General features: G+C 35.8%; 1 protein-coding gene across 1 annotated transcript in view; it reads right to left on the bottom strand.

Annotated features, from left to right (window-relative positions):
* UNC13C (unc-13 homolog C) overlaps positions 1–23357 on the bottom strand; it is a 540818-nt gene that overhangs the window by 69494 nt on the left and 447967 nt on the right. The window contains exons 25-28 of the mRNA XM_049104442.1: positions 20505–20654; positions 16327–16450; positions 6929–6985; positions 2716–2796 (exon numbers count right to left, since the gene is read on the bottom strand). Coding sequence (XP_048960399.1) covers positions 2716–2796; positions 6929–6985; positions 16327–16450; positions 20505–20654 — 412 coding nt within the window. The remainder of the gene's footprint in view (positions 1–2715; positions 2797–6928; positions 6986–16326; positions 16451–20504; positions 20655–23357) is intronic.

The following is a 23357-nucleotide window of genomic DNA, read 5'->3' as shown; positions in this document are numbered from 1 at the left end:
GGAGAAGCAGGCTCCATGCAGGGAGCCTGATGCGGGGCTTGATTCCAGGACTCCAGGATCATACCCCGAGCCAAAGGCAGATGCTTAACCACTGAGCCACCCAGGCATCCCGATTTTAAATCATCTTTAGAAAATTATCTAAATAATTGAAATCTGGTATTTTAATCTAGAAATAACTAATCCCTCTGAAGAAATATTGTCCATTTTGGCCTGCTGCATTTTACCAACACTTTAACAATTAGTGAAATAATGTGACATAAAAGTAGGGACAGTGATTTTAGAGTCCTTTCTCAGCTCTGACAATTACTAGCAACTCTCTAGCCTTTGACAGTAATTTAAACCTGTCAGCCTCTGTTGTGAAATGTGAATGATCACTCTTGACGTACCTAATAATAGCCAGATGTTTATAAGCATCAGGTGAGGCAATGTACATACATAGATGATATTTGAAAGAATGTAAAGCACTATTTCAGTCTATAAACTCTATAGCATTCTCCTCCACTTTTTACTTCCATCCTATTTGCCTCAACTGAGTTAAAGAGGAACCAGGATCCTGTCTTTGGCAGCCTTTGTGAGTGAGCCTGGGTAGCATCTGGCACTTCTGCATAAGAACATCTTTCTCATGAGAGCTCTGCCTGCATTACAGGGTTCCCTCTGCTGGATTCCAAGCAGACCTTGTAGCTGTTGGGGCTACAATTCTTTTAAATAGTATTCCTCTGTTTCCTGACTTCCTTTGTAGTCAACATCAGAATTAGTGCTTGGTAGGACAATCAGTTGGGGCAAATCTCAGAATCAGATAAGGTAAAGTAAGTCCCAGGTTTGGCAAACTGATGACAGAGCCACAAAAATGAACACCCAGATGCATGTCTTGGCAGTTTGGCAGACCACAGGGATAAAAAGTCTCATAACAGGCACAGCATGTGGAGACCTGACCTTAGACTCTGAGGTTCAGGAGGACCTCTGCCAATTACTAACAGGGTCAGACCCGAATCCTGGAGGAACAAGATAATGAAATGGACCCATTTACTGGATCTTAGGTACCAGTTAGTAGAAGTGTCTGAGACTGAATTAAAAGATCATTCCAGATGACCTGTATAGGAAGACAGGTTAGTTGAACTGTCAAGATGTAAAAGAGGGGAATTTGGTTGGAGATCAGAAATGTCCCAGACATTGGGCTAACTAGATGGTGATCATGTGTCCCAACCAAGAAGATGAGAAATGTTGGTGTTGGGGACAGGATCCAGGTCTGAATGCCATTCTCTTTTCACAGAATACATTTTCCTTCCTCTCTTAAAGTCATGCATCAACTTAATAAAATCCATGAAGGGCTGCATTCAGATTCTAAAAATCTTACTTTTTTTTTTTTTCCTCTCTATGGTACACTCCAAAGTTCTTATTTTTTATACTAGCATTTCCTCATTTATAGCCATTTGTTCTGCTGGAACTCCAAAAGTCAATCTTTTCTTTAAAAAAAATTATTTATTTATTCATGAGAAACATACACAGAGAGAGAGGGAGAAGCAGGCTCCATGCAGGGAGCCTGACATGGGACTCGATCCCAGGACTCCAGGATCAGGCCCTGGGCCGGAGGCAGTGCTAAACCGCTGAGCCATCCCGGCTGCCCTGTTTTTTTGTTTGTTTGTTTTGTTTTGTTTTTTATGTTTTCTCCTTTCTTCCCTCAATATGATTATGCAAAATTTCCAAACTTGCAGATAACACTCTAGCTGCAGCTTTAGAAGCTCCATTGCTATAGTCTCACTGACTAAATCCACACTCTCTAGTTTTCACCAGGTGTCACAAAATTCCCACCTCACAACTTTCATTTTGCAGTCTCAGACACTGAAGCAAGAAAAGATGGCCTCTGATTAAATGCTGAAAGTATAAAACAAAAGCTCTGAGGTAACAATTTTGCGAAGGTGCCCAGTTGTTTTAAAAGTCTATTTTAATGAATACCATTGTAGTGTCTGTTTCTATCCTGTAAGACAATTCTGTGCTCTGAAAATGGCTCGTGGCAGCTAGCAGTTTTTTGCTATACTGTTCATGCACGCTAGGTAAGAGAGGCTTCGTCCAGTGAAGTGTGCAGGCAATGGACATGGTTTAAATTTAGATGATAAATTAACTTTCACTCTTTAATAAGCTTTCACATAAAAATACAAAAAGCATGTATATGAAATGAAATATAAAATGAAATACATGTAGGAATTATATGGAAACAACTTCTAAGTTACATTTTAGGTCTGTCCATATTTAGCCCACACCACAATAACTTGTGGTCAACCTTTGGCTATGAAAAAATGATGCGCACAACACAATGCCTTTGGGTTTTCAGCAGAAAATTAAATTATTGCATTTACTAAGAGAGAGGAGAAGATTGATCTTTTAAAAGCCATTTCAACAAGCATAGAAAACATAAAAAGAAATTGTTAACCCCAAACCTCCTTGAAGCATCTATTTAATTGGACTTTGGGTGGAGGGAAGGTACATGTCTTTCTTTGAAAACACATGTTACAACATAGGTTTCACACACATTTTTTAGAGACAGACAAAGGAATCAAGTATAAGGACAGAACTAGCATGGATAATATGGGAGATAGTGCAGGCTCAATCTGACACACTCTGGGAATATGCCCATACAACTTTCCTCTGTATCTATGGGGCACCTTTTCTCTGAGGGTACACAGAGGACTCTGGATGCATATCAGTACTGTAACTTACCTTGATGGTAGCCAGGACCACCTCCATTACAGCACACTGTCTTGGTGTTAGACTCTTGGCATCGTCCCGAATCATGTGCTCCTAGAGAACATATTAACAGTTACTTATAAATTAACCACTTCATTCATTTAACAATTATTTTCAAACAGAATCTGCATAATCCCCACATGGACACACTTGAGATTATTTTGTCATATATTTAATAAATATCCCCTTTTCCAAAAAGAAGAAATGCTGAACTTTGATTCACATGTGGCTTTACTTTTCACTTACAAGTTTACGTTAGGAAAAAAAAGAGAGAAACCTTGAAATATGTGTCAAAGCTTTTTCACCTTATGTTCTGTCACAGTGAGGAAGATCAATCATGACAAGGATTTAGGAGGTGAATTTTAGTCCCTTTCAATTACTGTTGATAAAGTCTATTCCAATGACCCCAGTTTATTTTCTTTCTTGGATCTCCTTAATGTTTAGTTCTTATGAAGAAAAGTCCCCAGGAGTTCACTCGTTTTGGCTCTGCAGATTTTCAATATTTTAAAATTTTTCAATATTTTAAAGCCAATTTCCATATTTACAGATTTTCCTCATTGTTCACTATGGACTGTCTCAGTCCCTCATTCAAAACTTCTTTAGGAAAATGGTTGAAGACAACCATAAAGCAAAAAGAAATCCAAGAGAAATTTAAAAAAAATTCCTGACCTCCCTACCCTCCAAAGTTGACAGTTTCCCAGTGCTGCCACTATGCCAACATTCAACAGATATTTATTGAGTGCTTATTACATGCCTGAGCTGTCCTAGGTAATTGTGATATGTTGTTCAGTAAAAGAAAGACTTATGTTCTGAAGCTTAACTGAAGCTGACTACTATAGGTCCATTATGTGAATTAGAGGAAAACCCATGTGGATGGACAGAGCTCTGAGAACCCAAGGCTTGACTAATGGATCAATCAGTGCCTTTCCTTGGTAATAATAGGTGCCTCTTTTTCTACAGGGCACAGCTCTGCATCAATTCATATGGCTTGGCAGGTGGCACATGGGCTCTATTTCAGTGGTCATTTGCTCCCTTAGCCAGGCACTTTTTGTGCAGTGCACAAACTGTGCAATCTCCAGTGGCTTGCCTGTTATAGCCCTTTCTTATTCTTATTTGGTAGATGCCATGATTTCCTGAAGATAATCTCCATCTAAGTCTTACTCGTGTTTCCAGTCTTCCAGTTACCTATCTTGGCAATTATAACCTAGGCCTTCAGTATATTTTTGGTAAATGAATTATGTTTCTTTTAGCATTATGTTGTAGCATTCAATACATTTGAATGAAATCATACTTCTTTGAATATTTTTGAAAAAATGGTATACAATGCTCCATGGATCCATGATATATACTCCCGTATGTCACTACATCTTTGTCTGATACAGAGTTTTTCAACACAAGCATGTCCATTTAACATTTAAAAAAATAAGAATATTAACTACCCATTGAAACTCAAACAAACAGTAATGGGAAATGTTTACTAAATTATAGGTGGAAATGTTTTAGGGTAAGTAAGTACACATTTCTCTGGCTTCAACCCTTTCTATGTCATAGAAAAATATAATTTTTGCAAGAGATAATTTTTTGAGATTTAAAAATAGCTCTTTCAAAGAATGAAGTCTCTGAAAAAGACTGACAATGAGTCACTGCTTGCTTGCAGTAAACTTGCAGTCACTTATACTAACACTAATTGGTTTTGATATTGCATCACCTGTCCATGAAAATTTATTTTTTCAAAAAATATGCCAAATAAATCTGATCCCATTAAATAGTAATAAGTTGGGCATACATAATATATCTACATTATGAAGTTCCAGAGCATGAAGTAATGTCATATAGCTGAATAAATATTTCTTTAATGGATTAATCCTAACTTGTAACCAAATGCAGAGAAATAATTTCCCTCATTGTCTGACTCTGCGTTATCTGAAATAATTTGTTAGTATTTCCATATAAGATTTCTGAATATATCCAAATCTGCTTTCATGCTAATATATAAAAATTGCAAAGACCCAGTGTTTAATAAAATAAAAATAAAAATAAAAGTGACATTTTAGTAAAATATAACAGTTTTGTAAAATTTGAAGTTCTTTATTATGGCCAGAGTTTTAATTTTGCATAATATTGTAGAGGCCTTATTGTTCTGTAATTCGAGTAATAATAATCCTTTTAGGACATTTTATTAATAATTTGTTTTTAGTTTTTTACAGTCTTGGAGAAGTTTGGAAATTGCAAAGGGACCTACGGTGTTATGTTTCATGTGAACTCTGATTTTTCCCACCTCGCATATATACATATGTCCCCTCGGGAGCTCTCTCTATCCCACTCAGAATTCATAAGTTTTAGGCAGAGCATTCCCAGATCAGAGGTTGATATATGAGTTAAGCCTCTGTCAGCAGTTAGCTTTGGAGGGGTGATAACATTATCAGAGCCCAAGATGTGCTGGTGGGATTTGCTGGAATTTCTCACATCAAGTTGGGTATTCTTTTCTACAATATTTCAAGTTCAAAGGATATTAGATATAGAACAGAGACGACCATCTTACAAATAGGAAGGTAGGCTTGTTATAGCCGTACATCAAACAAGGAAGGAACAGAGTTGGGTTCCATTACATTCCTTTGGGTTCCTAATCAAGTAGTGACAGAAAGCAGAGTCATCTAGGACAATAAAATTTCATGTAGCAATAAATTCCTTCCTTGCTTATGTTATGCTTTCCATCACTTGGAACTGAAAACAGTCTGGCTGATATAACTTCCAACTCAGGAAACTGAAGCTATGGGAGGTGGAGTGTGTTTCCTAATATCACACAGATACTAGAAGCATGACCAGGGCCATTTCTTTGTAATGAGATACTATGCTTTCACCTTCATGGTTTTGTATGAGAAATTTCAACCCTCGATAACTCCATAGTAGAATTCCCAGGAAAATAATAAGAGGGAGTAAAGGAAGGGATTAAGATCTAAGATCCAAAACAATAGTGTGGAAGTAACATCTACCTTTTACCTTTCCTCCAAACTATTAACATAATACCTGTGAGAAGCAATTTTAGGTGATATCTTTTAAATGGATTATTGGCTTTTAAATTTTTTTTTCTGAGCAAGGGGATAATATATGACACCTGTTTTATCTCAGTAAGTAATTATGCAGCCAAATAGATTATTCTTCCCCTGTATTATACACACAAAACAATCCCAGTGATACCTAACTCTGAGCTGCCAGCTTCTGTGAGTGGGAGGTGACATACTCTTCGCAATCATCATGCAAAGATAATGTATGCATTATCTCATTTATCCTCACAACAATCCTATAAGCCAAGTGTTAAAATTTTCTGTACTTTGCAAGTGCCAAATCTGAAAATTAAAAAGTTTAAATACTTTGGCCAACGACACACAGTTGGAAGCAAATGAGGTAGAATTTGAACCACAGGGTTTGTGTCTGGAACTCATCCCCATGATACACATTATATCCTAAAAGATAGAAATGGAACTAAAACAACACATATTTCTACTATAGGCATAATGTTGGCCTGTAAGTTATCCATTGATGAATGAATGGGAGAAGAAAATGTGGTAATCTTATTTGGCTCTTAAGCAGAAGGAAATCCACCCATATGCAACAGAATGGAAGAATGTGAAGGGCATTATTCAAAGTGAAAAAGTCAAAGCAGCACAATATGTACTTTAACCTATTCTAGAAGGACAGAAAATGAGGTTCCCTGCACAACTGCAATAATAAAGGGTAGGGTTATTTAGTCAGGAAATCCTCATTTATATATGCTTGAATATATTGACAAGCTCAAGGTCTGCTTTGATGAGTTTCATTTTTCCATACTAGCTTGCTTGCCTTTAAGATTTCTCTAGACTTTACTAGATTTCTATGAAGCACTCCATTTTGCCTTTATCCATACAAAGTGTGTTTAATATTTGAAAGAAAATGTTATCTAATTTACCCCAAAGCAGTAATCCTGAAAGCTGTAACACAAATAAAAATTTTACAGTTTCCCTCCCAATTGGAAAATATTAGAAAATTGAGACCCTGCCTGACCCGATACATCCTTAAAGCAGATTGTGAGATATTTCTTGATCCTGCCTCAATAGCTACCATCACTTGTAAAAGGATGGTTTCTTGTAGAGCTGTAGTTAGCTCATTACATTTCACAGACAGTAAATACTCTCTTTATTCTTATTACCTTCAATTTGGATAATTGTCCAAGATCTTTAGCTGCTATGAAAATCATCTGAGGTCCCTAGAGACACAGAAAAGAAGAGAGAATAGTCAGTCCTTAGAATTTCAGTAACAGTAGAAACGTAGTCAATAGAAAATTTGCTTTACTTCCCTTCTTATATTTGTGACTTTTATGCCATACACACTTAATTAGTCTGTTTTACAGATTAGGTCAAAGATACCTAGTACTGCTGGCAATTGTCCTCATAGGCATCCCACTCCAGAAAGTTTTAAGTCTGAGTTAATGCATGGGTTACTACTAATGTAACCACTTTAATGTAGCATATGGATTAAATCAATGATCCTTAATATTTATTATTTATTTTTAGTAAGGGCAGTTCCCTCACTCCACTTGGCCCCCAAATAAATCTATGCAAACTTTCAAGAAACAGAGCTGAGGCAGGTGAAGCTGCTATTCCTCAGATGCTTCCCAGTCTATCAGAGTCTGCCCTCTTAACTCTTCCCTCAGCTAGATGCTCTTTCTAGAACTCCAAGGTCCTGGGAAAAGTTTGAAAAACAGAGGAATAAACCATCCAAAGCACTACTAGAATGAAAAACTAGAGGTATGTCTATTGGTAAAATGGCAGGAAAGAACTAACTTTGGTACTAAGTTCATTAGTACCCTAGAATATTTTCTCAGGAGGGAAAATCAACTATCCTGGAATAATAATCTTCATTTTTTAGTGGATGCTATGAATTTATTGGGAAATGAAGGACTACAAAGTTTATGAAAACAGCGTCTAATTTGCTCTTATTTTTATCCCCACTGTGGTGCCCACCACATACCAGAATCTCAAAGAACACATAGTGAGTGAATAAATGTATGAATGACAGATATTGCTTCATACTTTAAGAACTCAATGCTAGAGAAAAATTGATGTTATAGTAAGCTTTCCTAGGGAAGACCTTATAGAAAAAATGAAATGTTACAAATAGTTTCTGCTATAGCATGATGTATGTATTTTTGAAAACCTCAATCTCCAAAATTGTGCTCTAGAAATAATAGGGCTCATGGGGAAAATAGCAGTGGGCAGCACAGTCAAAGCTCATGCAATTTTATAACCAATGATCAAACACAGTAAGTGCTACTTTGGGAGACAGCTTGTATAGCACACAAGGAACTCAGGGAGGCCAGTTGGTGCCACAAGGGGTATTAAAAATGCAAAATAATAAACAATCCAAACAAACAACAACAAAACAACAGAATACAAATATGGGTTGTGGCAATTCCCATACAGTAAGGGGAATGCTCAGCCCAGGGAGGTGAGTAGCCTGTCCTGTGTGAGTGCCATACAAGCTTCATCTCTTTGGATAGAAAAACTATGTACAAGTGTGCCTTTCACCCCTATGTAGTAGTAACTGAGTGCTCTTTCTTTTATAGTCTTATATTACATTTCAGAGCCTCCCACCTAGGAAAATTTATACATAAACCAACTCAACTTCCAGATTTTACTGGCATCATTCCCCTGTTTACCAATTACATGATAGCTAACAGTGTTATAGAAATGCATATGTATTGTAGCAGAATAAAGTATGCATGCATGTTTTTATATATAATTTGGCTTTCCATATATAGAGGTTATAAAGAATTTTATCAGTTGCTGGCAGGAAATCAAAAGATATGAATCATAGCATCTTGGAATACTTTATAAGAATACATTTTCTATATAATTTCATTGGGTACATATAGATTGAGTATACATGATTAATGGTGTCAAAACAGGTTAGTTCATAATTATTCATTATTTGCATCAACTTGCCTTCCTTAAGCACAGAAAAAAAAAGTTGCTTCATAATAGGTGCATGCTAAGGTTATCTATTTTTTTTTTCTATTATTTTGTCTCAGGATATGACCTGAGACATAGGACTTGACCATTCTCTAACTCTGCTGCCCAGTGATCATTCTGGTTCTTTTTTATTTCACTGTGTATGATTCAGTGGATTCAAAGGACGTGACGTTAAGGTGTCTCCTCTCTTAACTCCAAGTGGGAAGGTAATAGATGAAAGTAAAATGGAAAAAAAGAAAAAAAAAAAAAGAAAGTAAAATGGGAAGGAGAAAAATATTCCAAATAGTTTTGGATTTATCTTCTTGAGCTGTAATGTTTTAGGAAAAAAAAAAAAAAAACCACAGTGATGGTATTTTACCCTAAATTTATTTCTCTGGGGTTTCACAGTAAAAATAAATTTAAAAATTATGTGTATAGAGCAGATAATGCTGTAAGTTGAAAACTTTCATACTTTTTTCAAAAAATGAAGTTCTGAATGTTAAGGAAGTGTGAATTTTGACTGTTGACATTATTCAAAACTCATTTGTATAGAAAAATGTCATTTGAATGATTATTTAGATAGTGTTTACCAAAGACTTTTTCTCAAAATTGATTTAATCATTAATTTGGCTGGATGAGAGTCACTCACTTAAACGAAGTATAATTAGATGGGTTACTGAAAGTATAATCAAGGGAGAGAGGGACAAGATGAAACATGAGGATCCTAAGATCACCTCATTCCATGGACACACCAAGGAAACAACTACATCTACATAACTAACTTTGTAAACAACCTGAAGACTGGCAGGACAGATCTTCCGTTTTATGGAGAGAAGTACATATCAAAAAGAATAGAAGGGTAGAGAAACAACTAGGAACCAAACACCTGGTGTGACTCACTACAAATAGGAGGGACATCACAGACCAGAGAAGTGAGGGGATTGGACCCTACACTGGGCACTCCTGGCCCTTGATACCCACATTGGGAAGAGAAGTTCCCATAATATCTGGCTTTGAAAATTAGCAAAGGTTAACCCTAGGCAAGCTGGAGAGTGATAGGAAACCAAGCCCTTGCTCTTACAGAGCAGCAAGCCAAATAACTTGGCCAGAACCACAGAAGCAGTAGTTTGAAAAGTGCCCAGGGTTTTATGTGAAGATTGATTGGCTAATTTTAGAGTGCCAGAAGGTCAGCAATCTGCAGGAGAGTTCTCTGGAAACAAAAGTGCTGTCAGGTGCAATTTTTCTTGCCCTCCCCAGACTGAATAGCCGACACTTGTGAGAGTCAATACTAACATTCTCTATCTACACTGCCAGCAATGCATGCCCTGGCCCAGTGCCTCTCTAGGTTGACTCTTGCCCTCAGAATAGGAGATTACCCCACATATCAGCATGCTCATATTTCCTGCAACTAGGCCTCTAAATGGCTGCACAGGGAGCAACAGCTGCCCTCTGATGTGCAAGCAGCTGAATCCAACTGTAGACAGCTAGGCTGAGTGTTGGCCACACCAAACAGTTGAGCTCATGGCAGTCACAGCTCAGCCACAACAGAAGGGCACATACTGCCCACATAGGGAACAACCCTGAAGCGTCTGGTTCTGGTGATCAGAAGAGACTGTGCTACAGGGTACCGTGGAAATTCTTCTATACAAAGGCACTACTGTCAAGACCAGGAAGTAGAGTTGACCTAGTTACTACATAAAAACAAGCACAGAGTTAGACAGAATGAGGAGACAAAAACATATGTCCCAAATGAAAGAATAAGAGAACATCACAGAAAAAGCTCTAAACTAATTATTCATATGCCTAAAAAATGTTCAAACTAATGGTCATAAAGATTCTCACCAGATTTGAGAAACGAGTAACTGAACTCAATGAGGACTTCAAAAACGAAATAGAAAATATAAGAAAGAACCAGTCAGAGCTGAAGAATACAATAACTGAAATGAAAAATACATCAGAAGAATGGATTAGCAATCTGGTAGATGGTGTCACGGAAAGCATCCAGGCTGAACAGCATAAAGTAATACCGGACAATAACATCATCAAGAGTAATAACATTTGAATTTTAGGCATGCCAGAAAGAGAAAAGAGAGGTAAAGGGGTTGAAAAATTTCCTAATTTGGGGAAGAAAACAGACATCCAGGTCTAGGAAACACAGAAGGCCCTACCTAACAAGATGAAACCAAGGAAGTTCACACAATGACACATAATTAAAATGGCAAAATGTAAAGAGAGAATCCTATTTTTTTATTTTTTTAATTTATTTATGATAGTCACAGAGAGAGAGAGAGAGGCAGAGACATAGACAGAGGGAGAAGCAGGCTCCATGCACCGGGAGCCTGACATGGGATTTGATCCGGGGTCTCCAGGATCGTGCCCTGGGCCAAAGGCAGGCGCCAAACTGCTGCGCCACCCAAGGATCCCTTAATATTTTATTTATTTATTCATGAGGGACACACAGAGAGAGGCAGAGACACAGGCAGAGAGTGAAGCAGGCTCCAGGCAGGAAGCCCAAGTGGGATTTCATCCCGGGACTGTGGGATCATACTCTATGCCAAAGGCAGATGCTCAACCACTGAGCCACCCAGGAGTCCCAAGAGAGAATCTTAAAAGGCATCATGAGGAAAGAGAACAGTTACATACAAGGGAAACACTATAAGGATATCAGCTGATTTTTCCATGGCAACTGTAGGCTGAAAGAAAAAAACCTACAATGAAAAATATTCTATTGGGATCCCTGGGTGGCGCAGCGGTTTGGCGCCTGCCTTTGGCCCAGGGCGCGATCCTGGAGACCCGGGATCGAATCCCACATCGGGCTCCCGGTGCATGGAGCCTGCTCTCCTTCTGCCTATGTCTCTCCCTCTCTCTCTCTCTCTCTGTGACTATCATAAATAAATAAAAATTAAAAAAAAAGAAAAATATTCTATCTGATAAGTTATCATTTGGAATGAAAGAGAGAGAGTTTCCCCAGCAAACAAAAGTTAAAGGAGTTTATCACCACAAAACCAGCCTTACAAGAAATATTGAAATGTTGAAGACATGTTAAATTATGTAAGTGGAAGGCATACCTAGAAGAAAATTATGAAAGGAAAAAAATTCACAGGTAATAGCAAAACTATAGTAAAGGTAGTAGATTAATCACCTATAAAACCAGTATGGGGGTTAAAACACAAATATAGCAAAATCAGTCATATCTACCAAAATTGGTCAAGGGATACACAAAATAAAAAGGTTTAAAATATGACATCATAAACAAAAATGTGGAGGTGGAATTAAAATTTAATGCTTTTAGAATGTGTTCAAATTTGAGTGACCACCAACTTAACAATTGCTATATATATATAGGATGTTATATATGAACCCAATGATAACCACAAATTAAAACGTATAAGATATACAAATAATAAAAGGAAATTCAAGCATTACACTAAAGAAAGCCATTGAACCACAAGAGAGCAAAAGAAGAAAGGAACAAAGAAGAACTACAAAGACAACCAGAAAACAGCCAAATGACAAAAGGATATACCTCTCAATAATTACTTTACTTTAGAAGTAAATGGACTCAATACTCCAATCAAATATACAAGATATCTCAAGAGACTCACTGCAGAGACTCACTCCAGACCTAAAGACACATAAAGCTTGAAAGAGAAAGGATGAAAAAAAAAAAAAAAGATATTCCATGCAAACAGAAGCAACAATTTCGAGTAGCAATACTTTTATCAGATGGAATGGAGTCTTAAACAAAGATTGCAGCAAGAGTGAAAGGAAGGCATTACATAAAGACAAAAAGATCAATCCAACAAGAAGGTATAACACTTGTATATATCCATGCATCCAACATAGGAGCATGTAAACATATAAAGCAAACATTAACAGACATAAAGAAATTAACAGTAATGCAATAATAATAGGGAATTTGCATAGCCCACTTACATAAATAGATAAATTATCCAGCCAGCAAATCAAAGGATACAGTGGCTTTGAAGAACCCATTAGACCATATATATTTAACTGATATATATAGAACATTCCATTTCAAAACAGCAGAATATATATATATATTTTTCCAAGTACATATGGAATATTCTCCAGGACAGATAGATCACATGGTAGGCCACAAACCCAGTCTCGATAAATTTAAGAAGACTGATATCATTATTAAGCAACTTTTCAAACTACAGTAGTATGAAACTAGAAATTAATTACTATGGACAAAAATGAAAAAAATCCCATGAAAGCTAAAAGCATGCTAATTAACAACAATGTGCCAACAGAGAAATCAAAGAAGAGGTTTAAAAATACATGGAAACAAATGAAAAGGGAAATACAACAGTCCAAAATCTTTGGAACACAACAAAAGCAGTTCTAGGTTTATAGCAATACAAACCTACATCAAGAAACAAGGATAATCTCAAATAAATGATATACTATTACACTTGAAGGAACTAGAAAAAGAACAAAGCCAAAAGTTAGTAGGAATGAAATAATAAATATCAGAGTAGAAATAAATGAAATAGAATCTAAAAAATAGAAACAATCATTAAAACCAAAAACTAGTTCCTTAAAAAGATAAGCAAAATTGATAAACCTTTAGCCAGACTCATCAAGAAAAAGGACTCAAAATCAGAAGTGAAGAAAGAAAAATAACAGACACTACAGAAATACAAAGGATTATGAGAATACTGTGAAACATTATTTGCCCACAAATTGAACAACCTAGAAAAAAATGGATAAATTCTTAGAAACATTCAATTTTCTAAAACTGAATCAGGAGGAAATAGAAAATTTGAATAGACTTGGGCAGCCTGGGTGGCTCAGCGGTTTAGAACTGCCTTCAGTCCAGGGCATGATCCTGGAGACCCGGGATCAAGTCCCACGTCAGGCTCCCTGCATGGAGCCTGCTTCTCCCTCTGCCTATGTCTCTGCTTCTCTCTGTGTCTCTTATGAATAAATAAATAAAATCTTAAAAAAAAAAAAAAGAAAATTTGAATAGACCAAGTAATGAACAGACTAGTAATGAAATTGAATCAGTATCAAGAAAACTCCCAACAATTGAAAGTCCAGAATTGGATATCTTCACAAAGGAATTCAACAAACATTTAAATTAGAGTTAGAGTGCCTGGGTGGCTCATTTGGTTAAGCGTCTGCCTTCGGCTCAGGTCATGATCTTGGGGTCCTGAGATTGAGCCCCACATCAGGCTCCCTGCTCAGCGGGGAGCAGTCTGTTTCTTCCTCTTCCTCTGCTCCTCCCCCCTGCTCATGCTCTCTCTCAAATAAATAAATAAAAAATACTAACAAAAAATAAAGAAGAGGTAATATCTATTCTTCTCAAACTATTCCAAAAAATAAAAGAGGAAAGAAAACTTTCAAATTCATTCTAAGAGGCCAGCATTACCCTGATACTAAAACCAGATAAAGACACTCAAAAAAAAAAAAAAAAAGGACCAAATATCCCTGATGAATATGGACATAAAAATCCTCAGCTAAACATTAGCAAACTGAATTCAACCATATATTTGAAAAATCAAAAAATCACATAGTTAGCTGGTTAAACGTATGACTCTTAGTTTTAGTTCAGATCATAATCTCAGGGTCATGAGATTGAGGCCCACACTGGGCTCCATGCTCAGTGGGGAGTCTGCTTGAGATTCTTTCCCTCTCCTTCTCAAATAAATAAATAAATCTTTAAAAAAAATCTCCACAATCAAGTAGAATTTATTCCAGGGATGCAAGGAAGTTTTCATTATTTGCAAATCAATTGACTGATACATCACATTATAAGGGGGAAGGATAGAAACCATGTGATCATCTCAATAGCTGCAGAAAATGCATTTGACAAAATACAACATAATAAAGGCCATATATGAAAAACCCACAGCTAATACCACACTCAATGGGGAAAAAATAAAAGCTTTTCCTTTACAATCCGGAACAAGAGAAGAATGTCTACTTTCACCACTTTTATTCAACACAGTTTTGGAAGACCTTGCTTTGCAAGAAAAGATAGGAACACTAGATAGCCACAAGCAAAAGAATGAAAATGGACCACTGTCTTACACCATAAACAAAAATAAACTCAAAATGGGGTACCTGGGTGGCTCAGTGGATTAAGTATCTGCCTTCAGCTCAGGTCATGATTCCAGGGTCCTGGGATGGAGCCCCATGTTAGGCTCCCTGCTCAATGATGAGTCTTCTTGTCTCTCTCTCTTTGCCCCTCCCCTAACTTGTATGCACACACACTCTCTCTCAAATAAATAATGAAATCTTTGAAAAAAGTAAACTCAAAATGGATTAAATCCTAAGTGTGAGACCTTAATCCATAAAGTCCCTAGAAGACAACAGGAAGTAATCTTTTGGGCAACGGCCTTAGCAACATATTTATGGATCTGTCTATTTTATATTATTTTATTTTTTAAAGATCTGTCTCTTTAGGCAAGGTAAACAAAACAAATATAAACTACTGGGACTATACTATAATAAAAAGCTTTTCCACAGCAATACAAATCAACAAAATGCAAAGGCAACCTAATGAATGGGAGAAGCTATTTGCAAATATATCTGATAAGAAGTTAATATCTAAAATACATGAAGAACTTACACAGTTTAATACCAAAAATCCTCAAAACAACAACAACAAAATAACCCTGCATAATCTGATTAAAAAGTGGTCAAAAGACCTGAATAGACATTTTTCCAAAGAAGACAGACAACCAACAGACAGATGAAAAGATGCTCAACATCACTAATCATCAGGAAAATGCAAATTAAAACCAGGATGAAATATCACCTCACTCTAGTCACAATGGCTAGAATAAAAAATACAAGAAGTAACAAATATTGGTGAGAATGTGGAGAAAAGGGAACCCTTATGCACTTGATTTTCCTTGTTGGGAATGTAAATTGGTGGGACCACTATGGAAAACAGTATGGATGTTCTTCAAAAAATTAAAAATAGATATATCATTTGATTCAGTAATTTTACTGCTGAGTATTTACCCAAAGAATATGAAAGCACTAAGTCAAAAAGATAAATGCACCTCTATGTTTATTGCAGCATTATTTATAATAGCCAAGATATGGAAGCAGCCCAAGTGTCCACCAATAGATGAATGGATCAGAAAGATGTAGTGTGTGTGTGTGTGTGTGTACACACAATGTAATATTATTCAGTCATAAAAAGAATGAGATCTTGCCATCTGTGACAACACGGATAGATCTTGTGGGTATTAAGTCAGAGAAGGACAAATACTAGGAGATTTCACTCATAGGTGGAATCTAAATCCAAATCAAATAAACAGAAAAACAAACAGACTCATAAATACAGAAAACAAAGTGGTGTTTGCCAAAAGGGAGGTGGGTGGGAGAAGGGCAAAATAGGTGAAGGTGGTTAAGAGGTACAAACTTCCCGTAATGAAATAAGTCATGGAGATGATAAGTATAGCATAGGGAATACAATTAATAATATTTTAATAACCTTGTATGGTAACAATGTCAAATCACTGTTGTTCAACTGAAACTAATTTAATGTTGTATGTCAACTATACTTAAATCATAAAACAAAAAGTATAATCAAATCATGGTTTCAAATACTTACTGTTTGATCTGTCAGAGGAGGGAGAACAATTTGTTTTTCTATTTTGTTAAGAACTAGCTTCCATAACTCCTTCAAAACTCGCTTCAGAACTGTTTTCTCACAGATTTTTGCTGAAAGACTTAATCTGAAATAAAACAAAACATATAATCACTTGTAAGTCTCATTTCAAAGTATCAAATTATTTTATTCATCAGAAATTCATGTTTTTAACACTGAGATTTAAACATATGAATAGGCCTTTATAATTTTCAAGTGCTAAATTTTATTTACTGAAAAAATATCAAAAATGTATTTCAACATATATATTAGATAATATATACTTGGTAGAAAATGAAATCAGGATATCTTTTCCCTTAAATTGTTGCCTAAGTTAACATCAAGTCCCCCAAAGTCCATGATTTTCATCCACATTCTTATTTTTACAACATGCCTCACGTTCATGACGCAGGCCAAATACCAAAGAAACAAACTATTATTGCTACCTGGTACTGCTCCAACATAACAAAGACACCTATAATTTTACTCAAAAACCAATATTTACCAACTTTATTTATTTTTCAGTTTTACTGAGATGCAATAAACGTATGACATTGTGTAAGTTTACGGTGTATACCATAATGATTTGATATGTATATACATTGCAAAATTGCCACAATGTTAGTTAACATCCATTACCTCAGAGAGTTAACATTTTTTGTAAGATCTATTATAACCTCTGCAATTTTTAAATGTAGAATAAAATATTGTTACCTATTGTCATTGTACTGTACATTACATTCATAAGACTTACTTATAACTGGAAGTTTGTATCTTTTGACCACTTTTACCCATTATCCCTCCTCCCCCACCTCTGGCAACTACCAATCTGTTTTGTTTCTCTAAGTTCAGTTTTGGAAGATCCCAAATTTACCAACGTTAATAGGTTTAGATTTGTATTTCTTACAAATTCTTCTCATGGACAGAATGATGATAACATCTATTATTTAAATCACCTTAGTTTGAAAACCTTGTCTGCAGATTTCCCAAATGCACATTTATGTAGAATTATTTCTCCTAACACTACTATATGCAGATACCTAATATATGAAAATACATTAGAAAACCTTTGCATGAAGAGGAAAATTGGAGCCTCTGTGCACAGCTATGGAATCTGTAGCCCTACTCTTTTGGAAACCATTGTTGGAGGGTAGCATTCATGATACAGACACAGGGAAGAAACCAGCAGATGGTCATGGCAGAATGACAGTACCTAACCTTGGAGACATTCATAGGATACTTTGAGACAAAACAAATATGCCAGTTTTATAACAGATGTGTTATTTCCATTTTCAAAAGGTTTGGGTTTAAGAATTGACCTTGTATATATGGTTAGCCCACATACTTGGCATGCCAACTAACTCTACTTAGACTGGAAACTAATGAATAGGTATAAAATTCTTGATGTTTGCAGCTCTGCATGGGATTTCTGCCAGCTGGGAAGAGAGTTTACACTTCGTTTTTTAGAGTGGTGAGGTCTTGGTGAAGAAAATGAAACATAAAGAAATAAGATGTTTTATTTAGAGAGTCTATACATTTATAACATAACACTACTTCTAAGGGGATTTCCTCATAGCTACCTTGAAGACTTCCAACCCTCTATTGTTCATTTTAAATGAACAAACAGGAGATCTAGCAACTGCTTCCTTAATTTAGTCAGTTAACCAACTTTATAATGAATGCAAGCTGAAAAGCCTATATTTTGGAAACTGAATTATCTAGATTGGTTGACCACAGACCAATTAACCAGACAATTTTTAAAATGCCGTGTATACAAGTTGGCAATAGACATTTACTGTCTTACAGTTGGTCACATTTTCATGTAAACTATATCAGCTGTTCTCCCTCCCTTGAATGCCTATCCTTCACTTCCATACCTCTAAGTCCTATCCATCTTGAAAGATCTAACCCAAATGGAATTTCTACTGATGGTCTGAATAAGGAATTATTAATTTATACCCTTTGTGTTTGTGTACCTTATTTTTCCTGTCTAACCTGTTGGCTCCCTGAGAACAGAATACCTGACTTTTAAAAATCTCCCCAAACAAATGGCTTTATGGTTACACATTTTTTATTAGCTCTGAGAATTTCTGCAACTCTTCATATACCTCTTATCTCTTTCCAAAAATTTTAAACTTTCACAAATTTTTAAAGCTTCTGGTTTTTGTTTGTATCCTTATATACTGTCCTTTTCTAGTAGGAATTAGAAAAAAATATATAGAAGATGATATAATGATGTATAATTCTAAGTATAAAATCAAGACAATAAAATAATTGAAGTGTGCTGAAAAGTACATTCCACCAACTTTATGTATTGGCCCCATTTTGCAGATGGTGAAATGGATTCAAGTTCTGTCAGCTAGTAGTTAACAGTATTAGGATAACTTAGAACTTTCTGTATATTCTACAACATTTGGTTACAGTATATATATATATATATTTATACACTTTTATATACTTTATACAGTATATATATATATTAAAAGTTTTGCTAATGATAAATGACATATCTTCAAACTGCTGGTTAGAGGTCTAAAGCCAGAAGGCATTCCAGTAGGAGGTTTAAGAGAATTAAGACTGCTTTGTCCTGCTCTCCATTAACTACCACACTCATGACAGAATGGTGGTGTGTTTATGTGATTGATTCCATATTGGCCACGGAAAAGAGCCATCTATATGATAAAACATCAAGGGATTGTGTAGGAAATTAGAATGTAAAAGTCTACATTAAGAAACTAAAGAAATGAAGAAGGCTTTCTGTCTTTCTTCCCTTTCTTCTTTCTTCTACATCACTTGCCTACCTCCCTCCTGCTAAACTATCTCCTAGATATTTCCTCATAAAGAACAGAAAATAAGATTTAATTTGTCTATCAAATATTAAAGTGATAAGGACATTAGTCTTGCTTATGTGATAAGATTTTAAGGAAAGGGAAATGGAATTAAAATATAAGTTATATAGAAGGAGTTCCTCCCTACTAATTCTTTCTTTAAAGAAAGGTATTGTGGCCTTATTTATCTTGGTCTCTTTGGTATTAATTAATTTGCTGCAGCAATATGAAATGGGGTAAACATATGCAAACGACCAGGCATAACACTGGTCCCTTGATAGGCATTCAGAAATATTTTTTACTTTTCTACCTTCAGTTTGATGTTAAATATCACTATTTAAGACATCATGTCTCTGGTTGTTTTAGATAAATGTAGACACATTTTAAAATATAGTTGCTTTGACTCTACTCCAAACTTATAAAACTAGAACTAGTAAGAGTAGGGATTTAGCAGGAGCATTAAAAACCAAGACCTCTGGGCAGCCCGGGTGGCTCAGCGGTTTAGCGCCACCTTCAGTCCAGGGCATGGTCCTGAAGCCCGGGGATGGAGTCCCACATCAGGCTCCCTGCATGGAGCCTGCTTCTCCCTCTGCCTGTGTCTCTGCCTCTCTCTCTCTCTCTCTCTCTCTCTCTCTCTCTCTCTCCTCTCTGTGTGTGTCTCTATGAATAAATAAATAAAATCTTAAAATAAATAAATAAATGTTTTTAAAAATAAGACTTTTTAGTTAAGAACACTGTCTTAGTCACAAAGACTTCAACTCCCATCAAAATGAGACCATCATTTCCATGGAGTCAGGGATTTTGACTCTTTTTCATCACTACCTAGTGCCTAGAATAAAGTTTGATAAAGTTAGGTGCTCAATAAATTATTGAAGGTTGGGTCAGGCAGCAGTCTACTTGCCTCTGAGCTGAATTAATTCCAGTCATATTTGTGTTATTCTCTTCTTCAGGTTTCTGACATGAAATCAGACATTCTAGACTCAACCCAGGCTTTTTAGGTATACAAGAGGAGGCAAAACAATGTCTGATCTGAGGAGCATAAAATCTTAATGCTCTTTCCCCTCAGAACACCAAACTCCTTAGTTACGAAGATTTATTTCTTCTCCATTTTTTCTTTCCTGCATAAAGCCATCCCTGCTTTTGTTTACATCTGGTAATGAACTGAAAGTCTTTTCCTTTTTAGTGAAATTAATGTACTTCCATAGAAGCCTTTTTTAAAGCTGTCCTATGTAGAGGAAAACAATTTTTTCCCTTAAACCCATATCAATCAAATTTAGGGCAATGGTTAAAGAGAAAACCAAGTGGAAAACTTACGTTTTGTCCAAGAAGTCCATGAGAGGTCTTAGTACAATCTCTGCATCCATTGCTGCACTGTTTTTATTAGATGCAATATTTCCATTTGTTCTCATTTGGTTTAGTTCAAAACTCATCTGTTTTATACACTCTTCAATGATAAGCTGGAAACTAAAAATAAGGAATATTAATTCTGAAATAAAAGCCTTTATGACTCCTTTGTCTGTGTCTGTTTAATTCAACTCTGAGGAGTCTGATCTGTTTCAAATGGTGTGAATTCCCTTGCTCATTAGTCTTCAAACTTCTTGTTCAGCTGCAAAAAATTTTGTTGCAATGAAAGCTTATTTGGGACCCATTTACATAAAGCAGATAAAAGTAACACTCTTCAGGTTAAATTAATTTGAGTGGGGGTTCATTTGGCCCCATATCTCACAGTAATAGCTGAGAGTTCTTCTGAGCATTGTTTGGAGTAATGACTGTACTTGAAGGACTCTTGACATGTGGGTACACCTTCGTCACTTGGCATCTCGGACTCCACACCCTCTTGGCTTTCCCCTAACCTCAATGCCTATGCTCCTTTCTCAATTACCTTACCTCTAACAATTGGAGTAGGGTGGCCAGACTTAGCAAATAAAAAGACAGGATACCCAGGTAATTTCAATTTCAGAGAGTGAATCATTTTTTAGTACAAGTATGCTCCATGCAGTATTTCAGACATATGTATACTAAATACACCCATTGTTTATCTGAAATCCAAATTTAATTGTGTATATCCTATATCATATCTGGCAATCCTACATTGTAATCATCTATGCTTGATCCTTGGATTACTCCATTTCTCCATCAAATATAGCTTTTTTTTTTTTTTTTTGGCAATTGTATCTCATTTCATGGCTTTTACATGATCAGTATACTGGTAATTCCAATACACATCAGCAGACCTGATTTCTTTTTTTTTTTTTTTTTTGACCTGATTTCTAATGTGTTCTCCATTCCTTTTTTTTTTCTCTCTATTCCTATGAAACTTTTCCACTTAGAAGTCAAATGAATTTCTCTCCTACCCAATATTCATTAACAATTATTTATTAAGTATCCTAAACCTTAGTGTTTTTAGAAGTCTCTGAGGACACTCTTCTCTCATGGCTACTGCTATGTTCCCTCCCCCATGAAATTTCTCATGGGTCTCTTGACCTAACTTATTTCAGGAATATGCCAAATGTGAGGTCCTTTGAGAAGTCTTTTTGAACACTAACCTGAAATGACATTTCTATCATTCTCCATTACCTTGCAGTTCTTTTTTTCTTAATTACAATAATATTTTACATATGTATATTATTACTATTATTTCATACACTACATACTTTTTATTTGTTTATTCCCTGTTGCTCCAAATAGAATTTAAGCTTCATGAGGGCAGGGACCTTTTTTTTTTTTTTTTTTTTTTTTTTGGTGTTATATACCCACACCATGGAACCAGAGCAGAAAAAGATGGCTCAAAAAAAAAATTTGTTGACTGTATCAAGGACCCTCCTCCTTACACCCACTTCTATTACCTCACCACTCTAAGAACTTAAAGAAGTCTGTGAAGAGTAATCTTTAGCATTATTTTTCATTCTTTATATCCCTTATTAAAGTAAATGGCACAAAATAAGACATTTAAGTAACGGAGACTCATCATCACCACCATTCTTCTATTTTGTCTGTCATTTTCACATTTCCAACAAGAAGAGTAATTATAACAGATATAGAAGCAGGCAAGATGAAAACATTTAGGAGAATGGGATTAAATGAAATCTTGGAAAATGGTCCTGTCACCGGTATGGTGATGATTAGAAGGAAAGAGACCATCTTAAAAGTATTGCAATCAAGTCTGTCCCTTTCCTCTTCTTCCTCCACACACAAAGGTTATAGGGTCCATATTATTTGAAAGGTATCCAACTGTACCAAGTCCTAAAATTTTATAGAGAAGTTTAGAAATTTTTACTATATAATGCTTCCATTATTAATTACATAGAAAGAATAAGAGTATGTAATCAATGCATGCATGCATTCTACAAATATTGAAAATACTATGTGTCTCTTTCAGACTCAAGTCCAAAGGAATTCAGATGTGTGAACAAATGGCTTTTATCTGGCTAGACCTGTCTTTGGACTTTTGTCAGGTAGTGGTTATGGAGGAAGGTAGTGGTGTACATGGTGGAGAAGGTGAGAAAGTTAAGTGATGAAGATGGTGGTGTGTGTATTTAGTGAGGGTAGAGGTGGTATACTTGGGGCAATAGAAAAGAAAGGTAAATAATGTTGGAAAGTTTGAACTAGTTGATTACCACTGGCTGACTGATCCTGCTGACTATAGTAATAACTACCTTTGAAATAGCTACTTACTTTTGCATGGTTCTCAAATCAGTGTACCAAGGTGGAGATAGATGGAGCAAAGAGGTATGATAGTCAGGTTACAATGTTTAAGTGAGTTCTCCCACAATAGATCCATGTGGTGAACTCCCACCAGAAGCCAGGTGTGTGAGATCAAGCATGTGGAGGAAGGGTTAGCAATGTGTCAGAGATAATGACATTTTATCTTAGCATTGATCCAGGGTGAACCAACACCTGCATTTCACCTAAAATTTTTTGTTTCTATTGATTTTTTTTCTATTGATTTTTTTTTGGTAAATTTGCCCCAAATGTTTTTTCTCTATCCATTTTTTGGTTAGAGAAGTCTATAGTAATCAGCGTGAAAAAACAAGGCACCAGTTAATAATGATGGATTTTGTGAGTACTCATGAAGCCAAATACTAACAGGAGAATTCCCAGGAAATGTTCCTGAATTCTTTACTCAATCCAGCTAGTCACTGGTACCAAAGGCATCATTAAAAGGAA

Source organism: Canis lupus, chromosome 30, assembly GCF_003254725.2.
Source record: "Canis lupus dingo isolate Sandy chromosome 30, ASM325472v2, whole genome shotgun sequence".
NCBI lineage: Eukaryota > Metazoa > Chordata > Mammalia > Carnivora > Canidae > Canis > Canis lupus.
This window is presented reverse-complemented; position numbering and strand designations above follow the sequence as displayed.